At 34.2% G+C, this 18,621-nt stretch overlaps 1 protein-coding gene across 1 annotated transcript in view; it reads left to right on the top strand.

Annotated features, from left to right (window-relative positions):
* Window positions 1-853: 853 nt before the first annotated feature.
* Window positions 854-18,621, top strand: part of Brca2 (BRCA2 DNA repair associated) — a 69,861-nt gene continuing 52,093 nt past the window's right edge. The window contains exons 1-10 of the mRNA XM_027928868.2: window positions 854-931; window positions 1,565-1,670; window positions 3,973-4,209; window positions 11,269-11,377; window positions 11,940-11,989; window positions 12,087-12,127; window positions 12,326-12,437; window positions 14,506-14,555; window positions 16,129-16,240; window positions 17,011-18,120. Of these exons, the coding sequence (XP_027784669.2) occupies window positions 1,604-1,670; window positions 3,973-4,209; window positions 11,269-11,377; window positions 11,940-11,989; window positions 12,087-12,127; window positions 12,326-12,437; window positions 14,506-14,555; window positions 16,129-16,240; window positions 17,011-18,120 (1,888 nt within the window). The 5' untranslated portion in view covers window positions 854-931; window positions 1,565-1,603. The remainder of the gene's footprint in view (window positions 932-1,564; window positions 1,671-3,972; window positions 4,210-11,268; window positions 11,378-11,939; window positions 11,990-12,086; window positions 12,128-12,325; window positions 12,438-14,505; window positions 14,556-16,128; window positions 16,241-17,010; window positions 18,121-18,621) is intronic.

Below are 18,621 nucleotides of genomic sequence, written 5' to 3'. Positions count from 1 at the left end.
TCCAAGGTGCCTACGGCTGCTCAAGCACCTTCTAAAAGCGGCCAGGAGCATGAGCATCTTCCTTCAGTGTTTTTAGGTCACACAACAAACCCGATTTAAGCTTTGTACTGAACATGTCACAGACCCTATGAATTCAGTCTGGTCCGGTTCCTGTATTCTAGGACACTTTGGGGTAAAGACAAGCACAAAAAAGGATGATCAGTATCCTAAAAATGTAAAAAATACTACCACAGCCCGCAGAAATAAATAACCTAATATTGCTGGAATGCTTTAAGACGGGTTCACAATTTTTGAAGTGGAAACACTGCTCAGAGATCCTGAACAGCACGCCTACTGAGATCAATGTCAATTCAGGTGTCTGTCTTTTCCACTACCACGCTGTTCTGGAGTCACCACAACCTCGTTTTTTTCTAAGGTCGGCGTACTTTGCGGGGCAGGCCTAACGGAACACCCGCTGTTAGGGCAAACAAGTGCCTTTCCAAGGTCCCAACCAGACCCTATCCAAACGTGACCACCTAAACATGAGAGAAGGGGGAGGGGACGTGAGTAGTAGCGGGTGGCCCACGCTGGGAGGTCTGGTATTCTGATGAAGAAAACACGCACTCCAAGCGACTGTTCTGAAACCCAATTAGGAACCCCCTTTGGCTGCAGTGAGAAGCGGCGGGACAGTCCGCCGCTGCCTGACTTCCGGGTGTTGCGTACGCTACGTGGAGCGTCATGGCGTCATCGCGTCACGTGCCTAGAGTGAACTTTTGGCGCGAGCGTCTGAAACTAGGCGGAGGCGGAGCTGCTAGTTTTGCGCGCCTCGGGTCTCCACTGGAGAGATAGTTCGCCACCGGAAGGAGCCTGAGGGGTCGGATTTGTGGTCTAGGTGCGCGCGCAGTTCTTTGCAGTCTACTCCAGCCAAAAAACATCTGCATCACTGGAGCGGGTTAGTGGTGTCGGCTGGGGACGGGGTTGTGTCCGGCGGGTGGCGGGGGAGCGCCTCCCATGTCCTGGGTAGGAGCCGCGACTTCTGCCCTCGCCGTCTTTGCCGTCCCCACCCCTGCCCGAGAGAAACGACACGGTCTCCCAGGCCAATACCTACAAAGCACATTCGAGCCCCGCACCTTCCCTGGGACTTTGATTCCCCACGCCGGTCCGCGCCTTTGGGCCTTACAAGCCAGACTTGCCTGCTAAGTGTGCTAGATGTCCCGGTGTGAAATTTCTCATGGGCACACTGTATCTGCCTTACGCAACCCCCAGTAATTGCTATTTTCCGAAGATTTACAGATTGGGAATTATCAAATGGTATTTGTAACTGCAACCACTAGCGACGCTTGTCTAATTAACGTAATTAGATAATGTTCTTGAGCCATACTATCCACTTTTCAAGTGCTTAATGTGGCTAGTGGTCCATGGATTGGAGAGTACAATTATAGAATTTTCCAATCCTCACGATAAGTTTTTATTGGACTAAGGTGGAGGTAACTTTGGACAAGCTTACTGGCGTTTCTGATTTTATTTCAGTCACTTAGGAAGGAATGCATCCCTTCTAAGTGTATTTTGGTCTTTTGTTTTGCAGACTTATTTACCAAGCATTGGAGAAATATTGTAGAGAAAAATGCCTATTGGATCCAAAGAGAGGCCAACTTTTTTTGAAATTTTTAAGACGCGATGCAGCAAAGCAGGTATTGTTAGGTTTTGTAAAATTTCATAAACTACACTTCAGAGAGTTTTTCAGAAAAATAAATAAAGTTGAATGCTTGCTAAAAAGAACCTAGTTATTCTCTGTTTTACTTTAGACTGAAGTTTTGGAGTCATACCTATTAATGACATAGTTATTCACTGGTTAGCCCTTAGTTGATGGGGAGACTGGTCTCTTGGCAGCAATAGGAAGAATTCTTTTAAAATACTACTAACAATTCAGAAGTGCTGATAATGCCACTTGAAGGCAGAGATTGTCAATTTTTTTGTTTGTTTTAGTACTCCTCAGGCAATTTGGAATGATCAAGGACCCTCAAAGACCTTATAATATTAGAAGTTAGTAAGAGTTAGAGAATTTATTAATTCACTTAAAAGCAAAAATATGCCCATTGTAGATTATCATAAAATTTTTATAAAAAATGTATTTTATAAAACAAGATTTAAAAAGAAGAGTGGGTTGTTTTACATTTTGCAGTTCATTTTGATGTTTGGCTTAATAGAAGATAGCTGGATTCTTGTATCTATGTCTACATTTAATCTGTTACAGTCTATAGTTTTGGTAGAAGTGTATGAATAAAATTCAACCCCAAACAGCTAGGTAGTTGGGAAAAGGGGAATTTTAATAGTCTTTAGTTACTTGTATGTATTTCTTTATTTGTCTTGTTTTTTGAATAGATCTTCCAGAGAGTTAAAAGATACTTCTGTAAAATCATTGCCATTGTTACTTGGAAGATCTTGGTCTTTTAGATTAGATTTTGACATACTACATTAAGCAGTATGAAAAAAAATCACACTCATTAATATCACCATTGATCTTATCAGAAAGTCTTTTTAAGATTGGGAAGAAATCAGCCACTGAGCCACTAGAAATTCTGATTTTCATTTGAAATCTTATATTTTATAACTGGCAGTAAACTCTTATTTTCCTTGAAGTGAAACCTCACTTCGTTTGTGAGAAAATGTCTACCAACCTATTCAAGTAGGAATCACTTTTGCTAGTCGTTCTTTCAAGTAAAAATGACTTTTCATGGAAAGAGTTATCATCAGCTCATGATTCACCACAAGTGGTTTTGTTTTGTTTTGATACTGGGGATTGAACTCCAGGGCACTCAAGCACTCAGCCACATCCCCAGCCCTATTTTGTATTTTATCTAGAGACAGGGTCTCACTGAGTTGCTTAGTACCTCGATGTTGCTGAGGCTGGCTTTGAACTCCAAATCCTTCTGCCTCAGCCTGCTGAGCCACGGGATTATAGGCCACAAGAGCTTTTTTAAACAACCAGTGGACTTCAGTTATGCAAAAGTGCTCAATACATGTTCCTCTGTTTTCAAAGAATATTAAAAAGATGGGCTAAAAGATTATACTTTAATAAATTTTACTTTTTCATTAGAATAGTCTTTAGTTAAAATGCCTTATTTAAAAAAAATCCTTGGGTGGGGCTTGGATTGTGGCTCAGAGGTAGAGCACTTGTCTAGCATGTGCAAGGCCCTGGGTTCCATCCTCAGCACCACATAAAAATAAGTAAAATAAAGGCATTGTGTCCAGCTACAACCAAAAAAAATGTTTTTAAAAAAATCCTTATGGTACTAAAATAATGACTACTAGTACAGTTTGGTGCCTTATAGGACATTAAGTTAAAATGGCTTTTTCTTTTTTTCTTTAATATTCCTTATGGTAGTAAGAAATACAATGACTGCTAGTATAAGTTTGGTGCCACTGACTCAAATCAGATGTCAACATCATGAAAAAGGCAAATGATGCCTAATATTGTTATGAAGCTAGTTTTAACCAATTGAACCTCTTGCATCATGAGAACTGCTACTGCATAGGATGGATAGATGATAATAGAAGTGTTGTCATTTCCCTGTAAGAGAGAATCTTTTCCCATTTTAATTGAGAGTCTTTGTGTTTCTTTTATGCATAGATATGCCATATATGCTTATGTAGTCATACTTGAATTTTGTCTGTGGAATACATTCTTACTATGAATGATTTTTAATTCTGAATTGTGAATAGTAAGGTAGAAAATAAATAAAAATTAAATGGATAAAAATAAAAGTTAACATAGTAAAGTGCTAGCTCTTTATAATTTTTGTGCACTCATTACTCTATGCAGATATACAAGAGAATGACTGATGATCTTAGTAATCTTGTTTAGTTACTATGAAATGCAAAATATAATCTGCAGTTGGAATTTCAAATGTCCTTTTTAAATTATAACTTTACTGATTCATAAGTTTTTCTGTCATTGATTAAAACTAAGACAGGATTTTATTTTTCTTAAAGATTTAGGACCAATAAGCCTTAATTGGTTTGAAGAACTTTCTTCAGAAGCTTCACTCTATAATTCTGAACCTGCAGAAGAATCAGAATATAAAACCCACAGTTATGAACCAAGCTTATTTAAAACACCACAGAGGAAACTCTCTTATCACCAGTTGGCTTCAACTCCAATAATATTCAAAGATCAAGGTCAAATTCAATCTCCTTTACAAGAATTAGGTAAGTATAGATCAGACTTGGGTGAGTAATATGTAGTCTGGTTTAAAAAAAAAAAAATAGGAACTAGGAATTCAGGCAAAACTACATTTTAAAAAATCTTAGGTCTGTCATTAACCGTATTATGTTGTATACATTAATCTGTCTGGCCACACTTTCCTTACCTGAAAAATGGAGATAATGAATATAATACCTAATAGGTTTAGATTAAGTGAAATATTTAAGGTACTTAATGTTTCTTTTCCTCCCTCCTTTAATTAATACATCTTGCCAACTGAACTTTGCTGAATTATGCCTTTCACATACAAAAAAAAAACCCTAAGACTAGGTTTGATGTTAATAAAACTAAACTATTTCTGCATATTATAACAGGACAAAGAAAATTATCTTTTATCAATTTGGTGTAAGTATATTTTAATTTGATAGCAGACTCCCCAGCCTAGATGCCACATGTTTCCAAGCAATTATGTAATGTGATGATTCATCCACTCGTTCAAATATTTGTTACCTATGTGACATGAGTAAGTCACTTTCCCTTTCTTTGGAATATTACTTTATAATAGAATAAATAGTGCACAGATAAAGTGTAGTATAAGCTTGACTGTGGTATATACTGAAAGAGAAATATTAAAAAAGTACAAAGAAAATTGAGAAAAAAAGAAAAAAATAGAATTGGGGAAAGTTAGACGCTTTGGTTCGTTATACATAATGTTCCTTGTGTCTGCAACTTCTTTTTTTCTAGATAATTTACATATTCATTTTTCAGATCTTGGCTTATTTATCTCTGCTTTTGAGAAATAGTCCCTGTCTGCCCTCACTGAACCTCTAGTGAAAGAGACATACATCAGTGATATGTGCCTTGAAAGAGAAATTCATGACCCTAGAAGTATATATACAGAGGGATTATAGGTAACAGGCAAAAATTTTCTTATGTCTTTGGCTACAAAGTGATATACATATAGTACATATTTGTAGAATGAATATTAATTTTGCTTTAGAAAGTTGAATAATCTGGCAGCAGTCTTTGAAGATAATGTTTTTTCAAAATGTGATGACTTGACCATCAGAATCTTCTGGAATGCTAACTGAAAGAGTACATTCCAGGCTCTACTCTGAATTTTTTTTTTTTTTTTTGATACTGGGGATTGGACTCAGGGGCACTTTACCACTGAGTTGCGTCCCCAGCCCTTTTTATCTCATATTTTGAGACAAAGTCTCTTTAAGTTGCTGAGGCTGACCTTGAACTTGCAATCCTCCTGCCTTAGCCTCCTGAGTCAATAGGATTACAGACATGCACCCACCGTGCTCAGTCTACTCTGAGCCTTTTGAATTAGAATCTCTGGGAATGAATCTCTATCTTTTAAGCTACCTGGGGTGCTCTTATGGAAAGGGAAGATTGGTGGTAGGAAGATCAGTTAGGAAACATATAATGGTTCAGGTGATGGATATTAGTGCTAAATTAGGATAGTAGTCCCCTCATAGTCATGGTTTCACTTTCCTCAGTTTCAGTTGCCCAATTTCAACTGCACTCTGAAAATATTAAATGGAAAATTACAGAAATAAACAATTCATAAGTTTTAAATTGTGCATCATTCTAAGCAATACGATGAAATATTGCACCTCCCTCTCCAGGACATTAATCATCCCTTTGTTCAGTGTATCTGCACTGTGTGTGTTGCCCTCTTAGTCACTTGGTAGCTGTCTCAGTGACTGGTCAACTAATGTGCCCTAATAATGCGTATTTTCAAATAATCTTACATAGTAGTCTATGCTACATCATAGTGCGTGCCTATGACATTTCATCATCACATAGGCATTATGTCATCTCAGCATCACAAGGATGAGTATAGTACAATAAGATTTTGAGGGAGAGGGACCACATTCATATAACTTTCCTCACAGTATATTGTAATAATTGTTTTATTATTATGTTATTAATATTTTATTGTACCTTACTTATAAATTAAATTAAACTTTATCTTAGATGTATAAATGTAGGAAAACACAAAGTTTATATAGGGCTTGATGTTATCCAAGGTTTTAAATATCCACTGGCAGTCTTGCAATGTAACCCCCCAAAATAAGGCAAAGCTACTTTAGTAGCTGTAAAAGTAGATACAGAACATAGAAACTATAGGACTCTATAGCAACCTAGATAAGAGAAGTCAAAAAGGAACAAATCATAGGGTAGAGCATGACTTAAGAAACCAAGAATGTAATGATGACATTTGTAGAAATGAAAGTTTGAGGAAAAGTAGACTTGGAAAGGAAAAGTTCAAAAGGATGAAATTGAATTTTGAAGTAGAGTTGGAGACAGTAGTGGGATAATAAGGTGGAGACAAACTGCAGGCTTTTGGGAATGCAAGGCTGAAAGTAAGGAAAGACAGAGTCGTCAAAATCAGCTATTTGTTTGGAAAGTAATATAGTCATAGTGAGAAAATTAGTAATTATGATGAGGGCCAAGATAGAGCTCTAGGGAATATTTATTAGATGAAATATAGAAGAGGACAATGAAAAGGGAATTATCCATTCCACAAGGACAGTGCTTACTTGCGCCTGGCAGTTTGCCAGGTACAAACATGATTGAGATGTCCTTTGACTCCTAGACTGTCAATCTATATAAATACAGTATGTGATGTGATATAATACAAGCATGTGTGGAGTACTAAATGAGCAGCCATCTGTCTAGTGTGCTCAGGAAAAACTCCATAAAACAGTTTTTGCTGAATCCACAAATCAGTGGTTAATTTTCTAATTGTAACCTGCTAGAATTGGTCTGTCTATAATCTGGGGAGGATTGGAATGAATTAATAAGACCACTGTGAACCAACTGCTGAGGAGTTAACTTTGGGAGGAGTGGTAACTAGAAATTAAAATCAGGGCACTCTAGCATTGAGCTATATCCCAGCCTTTTTTTTTTTTTTTTTCTTTTTCTGGTGTTTTTTGTTTGTTTGTTTGTTTGTTTGTTTTTTGAGATGCAGACCCACTGTTTGTGAGGCTGACTTGAGTTTGCAATCCTGCCTCAGTGTCCTACCTTTTTGAGATTACAGGTGTATATCACTGAACCCAGCTAGGAGTTAACTCTTTTTTTTAAGTCGTTGATGCACCTTTATTTTGTTTATTTGTATGTGGTGCTGAGAATTGACCCCAGTACCTTGCACATGCTAGGCAAGTGCTCTACCTACCCCTGAGCCACAACCCCAGCCCAGGAGTTAACTTTTTACAGGTTATAGTACATAAATAATTCTGCTGACTATAGTCTTTCAAAACCTTTTGCTTTTAAATTTACTTTAAATTTATATTTGAAATCTAAGAGCAGTAGATTTAAGCTATGTTTTTTAACTTTGTTCAGTTAAACCAATCATGAAATACCACCACATATTTCTTAGAAAAGCTAAAATCCAACACCAAGTGCTGGTGCGGATGTGAGTAACAAGAATGTTTACTTGCTGCTGATAGGAATGCAAAATGGTATAAATAGTTTGGAAGACCCTTTGCAGTTTCTTATAAAAATAAACATACTATTACCAGCAACGCACTCTTTGGTATGAACTCAAATGAATTGAAACTTACATCCATTCAAAAGCCTGCTTATTTAAAAAACTAATTATCTCTAAAGTTCCCTGAGGAAGTGTGCTATTTCTGCATCTCAGTAGCCCTTTCTTTTGCATAAAAATATAAGACATATGCATTTATCCTGTCACTCTTCAGCATGAGTTTCTCAAATTATTTAGGAAATGTTTATTTGGGTATGAACTTGTTTTCACCTGGTCCTTTGTTTTTTAAACTTAGAGCTGTGTGGTCTTTTCATTCCTAAACCAATATTGATACATTATTATTAATCAAAGCCTTTAGTTTATATTAGTTTTTACCCTTTGTGTTGTATAGTGCTATGGATTTTGACATATATATAAAACATGTATATGGATTTTGCCATGTGTGTATAATATCATCCATCCACCATTACAGTATCATACAGAATAGTTCCACTGTCCTAAAAACCCCTATGCTCCACTTATTCATCCCTTCCTTCTTCCAAATCCCTGGCAACCACTGATATTTTTATTGTCTCTGTAATTTTCACTCCTGGATGTTGTGTGTAGTCACCTTTCTCTATCCACTGGTTCTGCCTGCACAGATCAACCAACTGTGAATTGAAAATATTGATTTTAAAATTGAACACATGTTGAGGCTGGGGTTGTGGCTCAGCGGTAGAATGCTTGCCTAGCACATTTAAGGACCTGGGCTCGATCCTCAGCACCACATAAAAATACAGGTATTGTGTCCAATTGCAACTAAAAAATAAATACTTTTTTTAAAAACATGAGCACATGAAAATTATTTTTCTTGTCCTTATTCCCTAAACAACTCAGTATAACAACTGACTACATAGTGTTTCATGGTATTAGGAATTATGAGACATCTGTTGCTGGGTGCAGTGTCTCATGCTTGTAATCCCAGTTACTTGGGAGGCAGAGGCAAGAGGGTTGCAAATTTGAAGTCAGCTTCAGCAATTTAGCCAGACTTACAGGAGCACTGGGGAGTACCCTTGTGTTCAACCCCTAGTACTACCAAAGAGGGAAAAAAAAAAAAAGTCATCTATAGATGATTTAAAGTATACAGGAGGATATACCTAGATTATATGCAAATTTTATGCTATTTTATTCAAGGGACTGGAGCATCCTTAGATATTATTATCTATTGAAGATACTAGAACTAATCCCCTGCAGATACTGAGAGACTACTGTAGTTGGAATTGTAGAATATACCCTTTTTATATGGGCTTCTATATCTGCAATATTCATTTAAGGTTTTCTATTTCTTTTTAATTTATTTTGAGACAGGGTCTCACTAAGTTGCTGAGGGCCTCACACTTAAGTTGCTGAGGATGGCTTTGAACTTGTGATCCTCTGGAATGCCTCAGTCTTGCAAGTTGCTGGAATTACAGGCATGCTCCTTTTTTTTTTTAAATTTTTTTTTAGTTGTAGGTGGACACAATACCTTTATTTTATTTATATATGGTGCTGAGGTTTGAACTCAGTGCCTTACACATGATAGGCCAGCTCTCTACCCCCTCCATTTCTTCTTAATATTGAATAATATTCCAGTGTTTGAATGTACAATTTGTTTATTCATTCACCTATTGAAGGATATCTTGGTTCCAAACTTTTGCAATTATGAGAAAAATTGCTACAAACATTCATGAGCAGATTTTCGTGCAGATAAAAGTGTTCAACTCATTTGGGTTCATACCAAAAAGTGTGGTTGCTGGTAACAGTATGTCTATTTTTGTAAGAAACTGCAAACTGTAATCCAAAGTATTTATACTATTTTTCATCCTCCTCAGCACTTCATCTTGTCAATGTTTTGAATTTTAGCCATGCTAGGAGGTATGTAGTAGGATTTTGTGTTTGGCTTAATTTTTAAAATCAATTTCAAAACTTGATTTGGCTATTTTCTAATACCTTAATTTTAAAATGCTCATTAAAGGAGGAGGTTGGATATTTTATCAAAGTGGAGTTTTTAAGTTACATGTACTTTTGGTTTACTAGTGGTTATATCTATTCCATGTTACTTGAAAAATGAGAATAAGACATTTTATTGCTACAAATAGTTATAAATTTGTTATTCATTTTATTTTAATAATATACAGCTTATTTTCCCAGAGGTTCTTTTTTTTGGTAGTTGTAGGTAGACAGCATGCTTTTATCAGTTTCATTTTTATGTAGTGCTAAGGATTAAACCCAGTGCCTCACACATACTAGGTGAGTGCTGTGCCGCTGAGCCACAGCTACAGCCCCTTACCAAAGATTCTTTAAGTTAGATAATATAAGATCAGTTAAAGGAACTATTTTTGAAAGCATTTTTTCCCCTGAGAATTATAGTAAATGCCTTGGGTGCCAAATTTGTAGTCATTAATAACCAGTACAGTAGAACCACAGGTGTACTTCATGCTCTGGATAGTCAAAAATAATGTAGTCTAATACATTATAAGAAAATAATACATTATTGAAAAGCTGTGAATTGATTTGGTATTGATAGAACTACCTACAGCTTTAAAAACCCTGTTGGAATATTACTTGTCTTAGAAAGTAGATGTGTTCATCAAGAATAAAATATAGTATTTTGCTACCTACAGCTCACTTTCTCTATAAAGCTGTAGTTCATTTATTTAGCCAATATTTGTTTGGTGCCCATGACATATCAAGCATTACATTATTGTAGTTGCTAGCAATGTGGTGATAATGTCTACTACAAGGAGCTCATGGGCATAATGAAGGAAATAAGAATAGTGTATACTAAATTGTGTATACCCTTTGGTGAACATATAAGAGAGCAGGCACTTAATCTCACCTTAGAGACCACAGAAGTTTTTTAGAAGATAGTTTTTTAATTGAAGCCTGAAAGAATATTCCAGGTTAAAAGTAAAAGAGAAACATTTAAGAATTGCAAATGGTTAGATACAACTAAAAAGTTAGAGTGTGAAAAAATGGCATTGTAAAAAATAAGTAAATTGGGCTGGAGTATGGCTGAGTGGTGGAGTGCCTTGATTCAATCTCCAGCACAAAAAATACAAAACAAAACAAAGTCAAATCATGAAAGGCCTTGTTACTATGGAGTTTTGTTACAGGATTTGAACTTGATTTCAGATATCTTCAGCAAAAGTATGATGTGGTCAGATTTGATACCTTGGTAGGTTTTCAGTTAAGGTCCTTTCCCTTAACTTTGTCCTCCATGATACCATGATAGTGTGGAAACTAAATAGTAGAACATATCACTTTCCACTTTGTGTTCCACTTGTACATTTTTAAAAATTCCTCTCAGTTATGAACTCTGTAAGGTTAAAGCTGTGTCCTGAAATGGATCACCCAAAGGATCTTATGCATATTATGTGTTTAATATAATTGAATGGTTATTGAATGGGGAAGACATCCCTTGAGACATACCTTCTTGGGGGGAATCAGCTGCCTATACATTGTCCTTCTCAGTATGGATGAGACTTTTTGGTTTTAGTATTTCCAGGATATAAAAATTCAAAATCCAGAGTGTATACAACCTCACCAAATTATTGTACTGTTTTAGGAAAGAATATTACTGATAGTGAACGTAAAAGTCGTCACACAATGAAAGCTAAAGTGGGTCAAGAAAATGATGTTACCAGTCCTCCTCTAAATTCTTGTCTTAGTGAAAGGTATGATGAAGTTGTTATATTTAAATATTTACAGGAAGCATTTTCCTACATGTATTAGATTCATGGAAACAAATCTAATTTTTATCCTATATTTTGGCTGAGGAATTTCTGTAAATTGTCTCTTAGTTTGTTTCCTTTAATTAAATAATTTTTACATTAGAAACATTTATTTTCCTTGTAATAGATTGGCTAGTTTTGTGTGTATTCTGGTGACTTGTTAACAACATTATTAATGATAAAAAGCTGTAAGTCCTTGAAACACCAATTTAAATTATTTGTATGCTTTGAATCTTGTCAGGGAGTATGTTACTTTACATAATTTTTAAGTTCAAAATACACAATTCCTAGGAGCTTGTAATTGGGCATTTACAATCTAACTTAATAGTTATTTAATTCTTCATAAGAGAATTTACTTCCTAAAAAGTGGTATAAAATATTTTAAAATACTATAATTCTAGCAATTGATATGACTGAGAGTCTTTTTTTAAAAAATATTATTAGCTAGTGTATTGTCTCTTTGCCATTGTTTTAAATCACCTGAGGGAATTTGTTTTATTTTTAGTCCCCTTGCTCTACAATGTACACGTGTAACACCACAGAGAGAGAAGCCAGGTATGATTAAAAACAAAACTTTTTATGTTTAAATAACAGAAATGTTAATAAAAACAAAATATGATAAATTTCTCTCTTTTTTTCTTTTTTACTTCAGTGGTATGTGGAAGTTTATTTCATACGCCAAAGCTTGTGAAGGTAATTAGTCTTTTTGGTTTACTTGTTTGAGAATTTGACAGTGACATCAGACCTCTGCCCTGAAATTTATAGATCTTTACCTTGCATATTGCCTCACATAGGCATTCAGTAAATGATAATTTAAAAAAAAAAATGGATGAAAAAATTTCTTAATCATCTGCATGTGTCTATGAAATAAACTATTGTATTTCTTTCTAGGGTCAGACACCAAAACATATTTCTGAAAGTCTAGGAGCTGAGGTGGATCCTGATATGTCTTGGTCAAGTTCTTTAGCTACACCACCAACCCTTAGTTCTACTGTGCTCATAGGTAATACTAGCAAATGTATTATATAAAAGAAAAGGTAGATGAGACTGAAAAATTGTCATCTCTAATGCTTCTGTTAAGAAGAAAGCATAAAAAGAAAATATTAGATGATACTTTCTTTGATAAGTATTTGATAAAATTATTTAGTTGCAAAGTGGAATAAATTACAAGTGCTGTTCTGTGAGAGTTGAGCGTTATTTTTTATCCCTGTATTAATGTATAGTATTTCATAAAACTCATTTACATATTAGCATTTTAGAGCTATTATTTTATGTAATTGTGAATTTTTAACAAATAATTTTGATACTCTGGATATTAAAACAGCACTAAATAAGCTTTGCTCCCTCTAACTTAAATCTGTTCTTCAGATCTATATTGATAGTTGTACTAAACTGAATTCTTAAATTTTACAATTGTAATCATACCGCTATGTGATTACCTAAAATGTTTTTATCCATCCATTGGACTCTAATAAGCTCTGTATGTGCTCACCATAGTTTTTGGCAAGTAGTCGGTATTCAACAAAACTTGAAGGAAATGAGTATATTTTGAATATGACATTAGTACTTTTTAGAAATTTAACAGTGTTGACTAAATGGGTCAGTGAATGAATTAATAATGTCTTTAATTTACCAGGATCTGGAAGTATTTCCTATTACAAAGCAGGTTAATATTTCTAAATGCCAAGATTTGGCAAGTAGCAACTTAATAAGAGAGGATATGAACATTCTTTTTTAATTTTATAAGATTAAGTAAATAAAAGTTTAAAGAAATGTGCATAAATGTGATTAAATACAGTGTTCACAAGTATTTGGAAGTTCATCTAAATAGTCACATTTCACTTTATAGGCAAGGCATGAAAGTAATAATGGAGAAAAACAAATATTTATCAACGAATTTTTTTAAAGAAGTCATTGGGCTGAATCTTTGTCCTTCATATTGCAGAGCATGACCCATTAGTTGTTGTGAAATTAATTTTCTGAGTCACATACTTTTTTCCTTTTTTTAAAGTGCAACAAAAATAATAGAAAACTCAAGAGTGTGCCAGGTATGGTAGCACATGCCTATAGTCCCTCAGGAGAATTGGGAGGCTGAGGAAGGAGGATTGCAAATTCAAAGCTAGCCTAGGCAATTAAGCATGATCCTGTCTCAAAATATAAAAACAAAAAGGTTTGGGATATAGCTCAGTGATAGAGTGCCCCTGGGTTCAGTTCCTAGTACCAAAAAGAAAAGAAAAGAAAAATAAGAGTACATCACATATAGTTACAGTTGCCAGTTTAGCAAGTGAAAAATACAGTGTCTCCAATTAAGTTTTAGGTAAACAGTTAATAATTTCTGTTATGTTACTTCAAGGGACAAACTACTAATAAAAAATTATTCATTGTTTATTCTAAAGTCCAAATTTAATGAGATATCTTGTATTTTATCTGGCTCCCTTAAAAATAGTAAAGCTTGTTTTATAAAACTTACATGTTTGTATATGTGTATGCACAGTCATGATTTATATATATGTATACATACACACTTAATGTTTATAAATATGTATGCATATATATATATATATATATATATATATATATATATATATATATATTTAATACATTACTATGGATTGTATTCAAATCATGAGTTTGTTACAAAACCAGAATGTTTTTTTTTTTTTTTGGTTCTAGCGAAACAAACATTCCATAAAGATTCTTTGTTAACTGGAAGTGATTTGACTTTCTTTCATTGTGTACATGAAATAATTAAGGTAAAAATCATTTGAAAACTGAGTATTTAACATGCAGTATGCCTTTAGGCTGCATTATTGCTTAAATAATGCTAAAGTTTGTAAGCTTTAGTTTTTATGTCATGATCTTGCAGCTTCATCTGATTTTCTAAGTCACTGTGGTACAGTTGTAAGTTAATTTCTAATTACTATTCTTGGGTCAATTTGTTTTATATGTGTCATTTAGTCAAATGGTGTAAGGTCTTTCTCTTTTTGGTTTCTAACAAAACATAAATTTTTGCATGAAGTTTAGCATATAATATAAATATAGTATAGATAAATTGAATTTTTATTTTACAGTCAAAGATGAGGAAGCACCTGAAACTGTATTTCCTAATGATACTACTGCTGTAAGCAAATGTCTTTTATTTATTATTTTTTTATTTTTTAATTTGTTCTAAGTAGTGATACATGATAGTAGAATGCGTTTTGATACATTGTACACAAATGGAACACAACTTCTCATTCCTCTGGCTGAACATGGTACAGTCATACTAGTAGTGTAATCATACATGTGTATAGAGTAATAAAGTCAGTTTCATTCCACCATCCCCATACCCCTTCCCCTCTCCTCACTCCCTTATGCACAATCCAGAGTTCCTTCATTCTCCACCCCCACCCCACCCCCAACCCATTATGGATTAGCATCTGCTTATCAAAGAAAACATTCAGCCTTTGTTTTTTTGGGTTTGGCTTATTTCAGTTAACATGATATTCTCTAGTTCCATCCGTTTACCTGTAAATGACATAATTTCATTCTTCTTTAAGGCTGAGTAATATTCCATTGTGTATATGTACCACATTTTCTTTATCCATTCACCTGTTGAAGGGCATCTAGTTTGGTTCCATAGCTAAGCTATTGTGCTATAAACATTGATGTGGCTTCGTCACTACAGTATGCTGATTTTAAGTCCTTTGGGTATAAACCGAGGAGTGGGATAATTGGATCAAATGGTGGTTCCATTCCAAGTTTTCTGAGGAATCTCCACACTGCTTTCCATTAGTGGTTGCACCAATTGGCAGTCCCATCAGCAGTGTATGAGTGTGCCTTTTCCCCCACATCCTTGCCAACACTTACTGTTGCTTGTATTTTTGATAATTGCCATTCTGACTGGAGTGAGATGAAATCTGGGGGTAGTTTTGATTTATATTTCTCTAATCACTAGAGACGATAAACATTGTTTTCATGTTTGCCGATCGATTGTATTTCTTCTGTGAAGTGTTTGTTCAGTTCCTTAGCCCGTTTATTGATTGGGTTATTTGTTTTCTTTGTGTTAAGTTTTTTGAGTTCTTTATTTATTCTGTAGATTAGGGCTCTATCTGAGTTGCATGTGATAAAGAGTTTCTCCCATTCTGTAGGCTCTCTCTTCACCTTATTGATTATTTCCTTCACTAAGAAGAAGCTTTTTAGTTTGAGTCCATCCCATTAATTGATTTTTAAATTTTACTTTCTGTGCTTTAGGAGTCTGGTTAAGGAAGTCAGTTCCTAAGCCGACAATGGAGATTGGGTCCTACTTTTTCTCCAGTTAGGTGCAGAGACTCTGTTCTAATGCTTAAGTCTTTAATCTATTTTTGAGTTGAGTTTTATGCAGGGTGAGAGAGATTTAATTTCATTTGCTACATATGTATTACCAGTTTTCCCAGAACCATTTGTTGAATAGGCTGTCTTTTCTCCATGAATGTAAGAAATGTCAAATTAATTATACTGTTGAAAATGCTAATAATTTTAGAATGCCTTGAATAATTTTTTGCCCTGCATTTTTCATTCCTAATTTATAATTTGCCTAAGCCTTTGAGAAAGTCTCTATACCTGATTCTGTATGTAATTTCTTTGATTTCCTGAAAAGTTTCATGTAGCATTGAAAGTGTTTTATACTAGTGAATTTTTAAAACTTTTTAATTTTTTTTTTTTTTTTTTTGCAGATTTTGAAAAGCTATTTTTTTAACCATGATGAAAGTCTGATGAAAAATGATAGATTTAGTCCTTCTGTGACTGACAATGAAAACAAAAATGAAAGAGAAACTAGCCATCATGGTAAATCTTTCTGTTTAGTTGAATTTATTTTTAATGGACATCATTTCTCCTCTTTTCCTAAGGAAAAAACATTGCTTTTCCTTTCTTGACTACGGAAGTCAAGATAATGAAGGCAGAAACTACCTGAATTTAGATGACAGTACTTAAGCAAAGATGGTACTATTCAGTATGCTGTAACACAGAAACAAAGCCCCCTGTTACTCAAAATTTTCAAAGAAAAGAAATAGGATTTATAATTATCAAATATGGAGTAATTTTTTTCTAATTAGAAAATAAATATAGTTGTAGATATATCACAAGTTACATAAATATATACAAAGTTACATGGAATATTGCTTTTTACTTAGAATGTGTAAGTTTGTACAAATGGATATCTGTGTCTAGTATTATGTATATAAGTGTGTGTGTATGTGTAATAAAATGAGATCTTACTTTCAGTTGTTATAGTACACCAAAATTGACTTGTAACATCTGGCTCAATATTTCTTAGAATATTAGATTGACTAGATACTAAAATTTTAAAGGTGAGCTTTAATTTCCTAGAACTGGTAAAGAAAGATTATTAGGGATTGACATGAATAAAGGACTTATTCTTCTACCAGAAGATTTGCCAAAAAACTAGTAACAGCCATTACTGAGAATAATAATCATTTACTGAATTGTGTATGACTTAATATGTATTATTCCTGAGACAGTTTCTGAGAATTATATAAATTGTATGGTTATATTATAAAATGTCATTAATGTGCTTCTGTTTTAAATTTTAACAGGATTGGGGAAAATGTTAGGGAATTCATTTGGTAAAGAAAATAGCTACAAAAACCACGTTGGAAAGTCAATGCCAATTGCACTAGAAGATGAAGTATATGAAATAGTTGCAGAAATTTCTGAAGAAGATAGCTTTTCATTACATTCTTCTAAATACAAAACAGGAAATCTACAAAGAATAAGAATGGGCAAGACCAGGAAAAAAATTTTCAATGAAACAAGAACTGATGAATTCAATGAAGAGGCTGAAAAACAAATGAAAGAAAATAAACACTTATTTGCATCTGTAATAGAACCAAGTGGTAATGGTCCTTTAGATTCAAATATAACAAATCAGAAGCTCATTGGTAATGAAAGTGACAAAATCTCTAACGAAGTTGTACCATCTTCAGGCTGTGAACAGTCTAAGCTAACCTTCTCAGGTCTAAATGGAATCCAGATGGAGAGAATACATCTATTGCATATTTCTTATGACCAAAATAATACAGAAAAAGACTTAACAGACACCAGGAAAGAATGTAGCAGTTGTATTATTTCAGAAAATCCTTTGCCATATACTTCTAGTTTGCCAAATTCAAAAAAGATATTAAATGAGAAGACACTGGTAGATAGGAGAGTTGAGGGGCAACATCTCGAATCTCATGAAGACTCCTTTCTTGCAGCAACTCATGCACCATCTGAAATTTCTCCAGTAGTTTCTCCATTTCAAGGTATAAAAAAGTCTATATTCCGGACAAAAGAACCATCTAGAGAGCCTTTCAGTACAGTTTTCTCAGATAATATGACAAATCAAAATTTTAAAGAAGACACTGAAGCCTATGAAAGTGGATTGAAAATACATGCTAGTTGCTCACAGAAGGATGATTCTTTTTGTCCGAGTTCAGTTGATAATGGAAGCTGGCCGGCCACTATCTCACATACTTCTAAACATACGGGTTTAATATCTACTTTGAAAAAGAAAACAAAAAAATTTATTTATGCCATAAATGATGAAACATCTCATCAAGGAAAAGAAATACAGAAAGACCAGAAATTAGAGCTAACTTATTCTGCAGCCCAATTTGAAGCAAGTGCTTTTGAAGCACCACTTACATTTACAAATCCTGATTCAGGTACCTGTATTATTATTATTATTATTATTTTTTTTTTCCAAATAGTGCATCTGGTTTTTTGGTTTTGGGTTTTGTTTTGGTGTTGATGGACCTTTATTTTATTTACTTATTTATGTGCAGGGCTGAGAATTGAACCCAGTGCCTCACACATGCTAGGCAAGCACTCTACCACTGAACCACAACCCCTTTCCCTAGCACATATGGTTTTATGGATGGTGTTCTCTTGAGAACATGAACTATGTAAATCGCATTGATATATTTTTTTAAACTGTCTGCTTTTCTTCTGTAGTTCTTTTAGATCTCTATCTTATATGCAACCCCAGGCAGTATCTATTTACATTATTGTTAGAGGCTTTTGATTACCTATATTTAGGATCATTTCATTCAAATCTGCTTGATGAGTTTGCACAGTATATATATACATACATGTATATGTGTGTATATATAAAACCACCATCACTTTTTTTTTCCTTTTTTTTTTTTTTTTTTTTTGGTAATAGT

Source organism: Marmota flaviventris, chromosome 4 (genome assembly GCF_047511675.1).
Source record: "Marmota flaviventris isolate mMarFla1 chromosome 4, mMarFla1.hap1, whole genome shotgun sequence".
NCBI lineage: Eukaryota > Metazoa > Chordata > Mammalia > Rodentia > Sciuridae > Marmota > Marmota flaviventris.
Note: the sequence above shows the minus strand (reverse complement) of the source record. Positions and strands in the feature narration are given on the sequence as shown.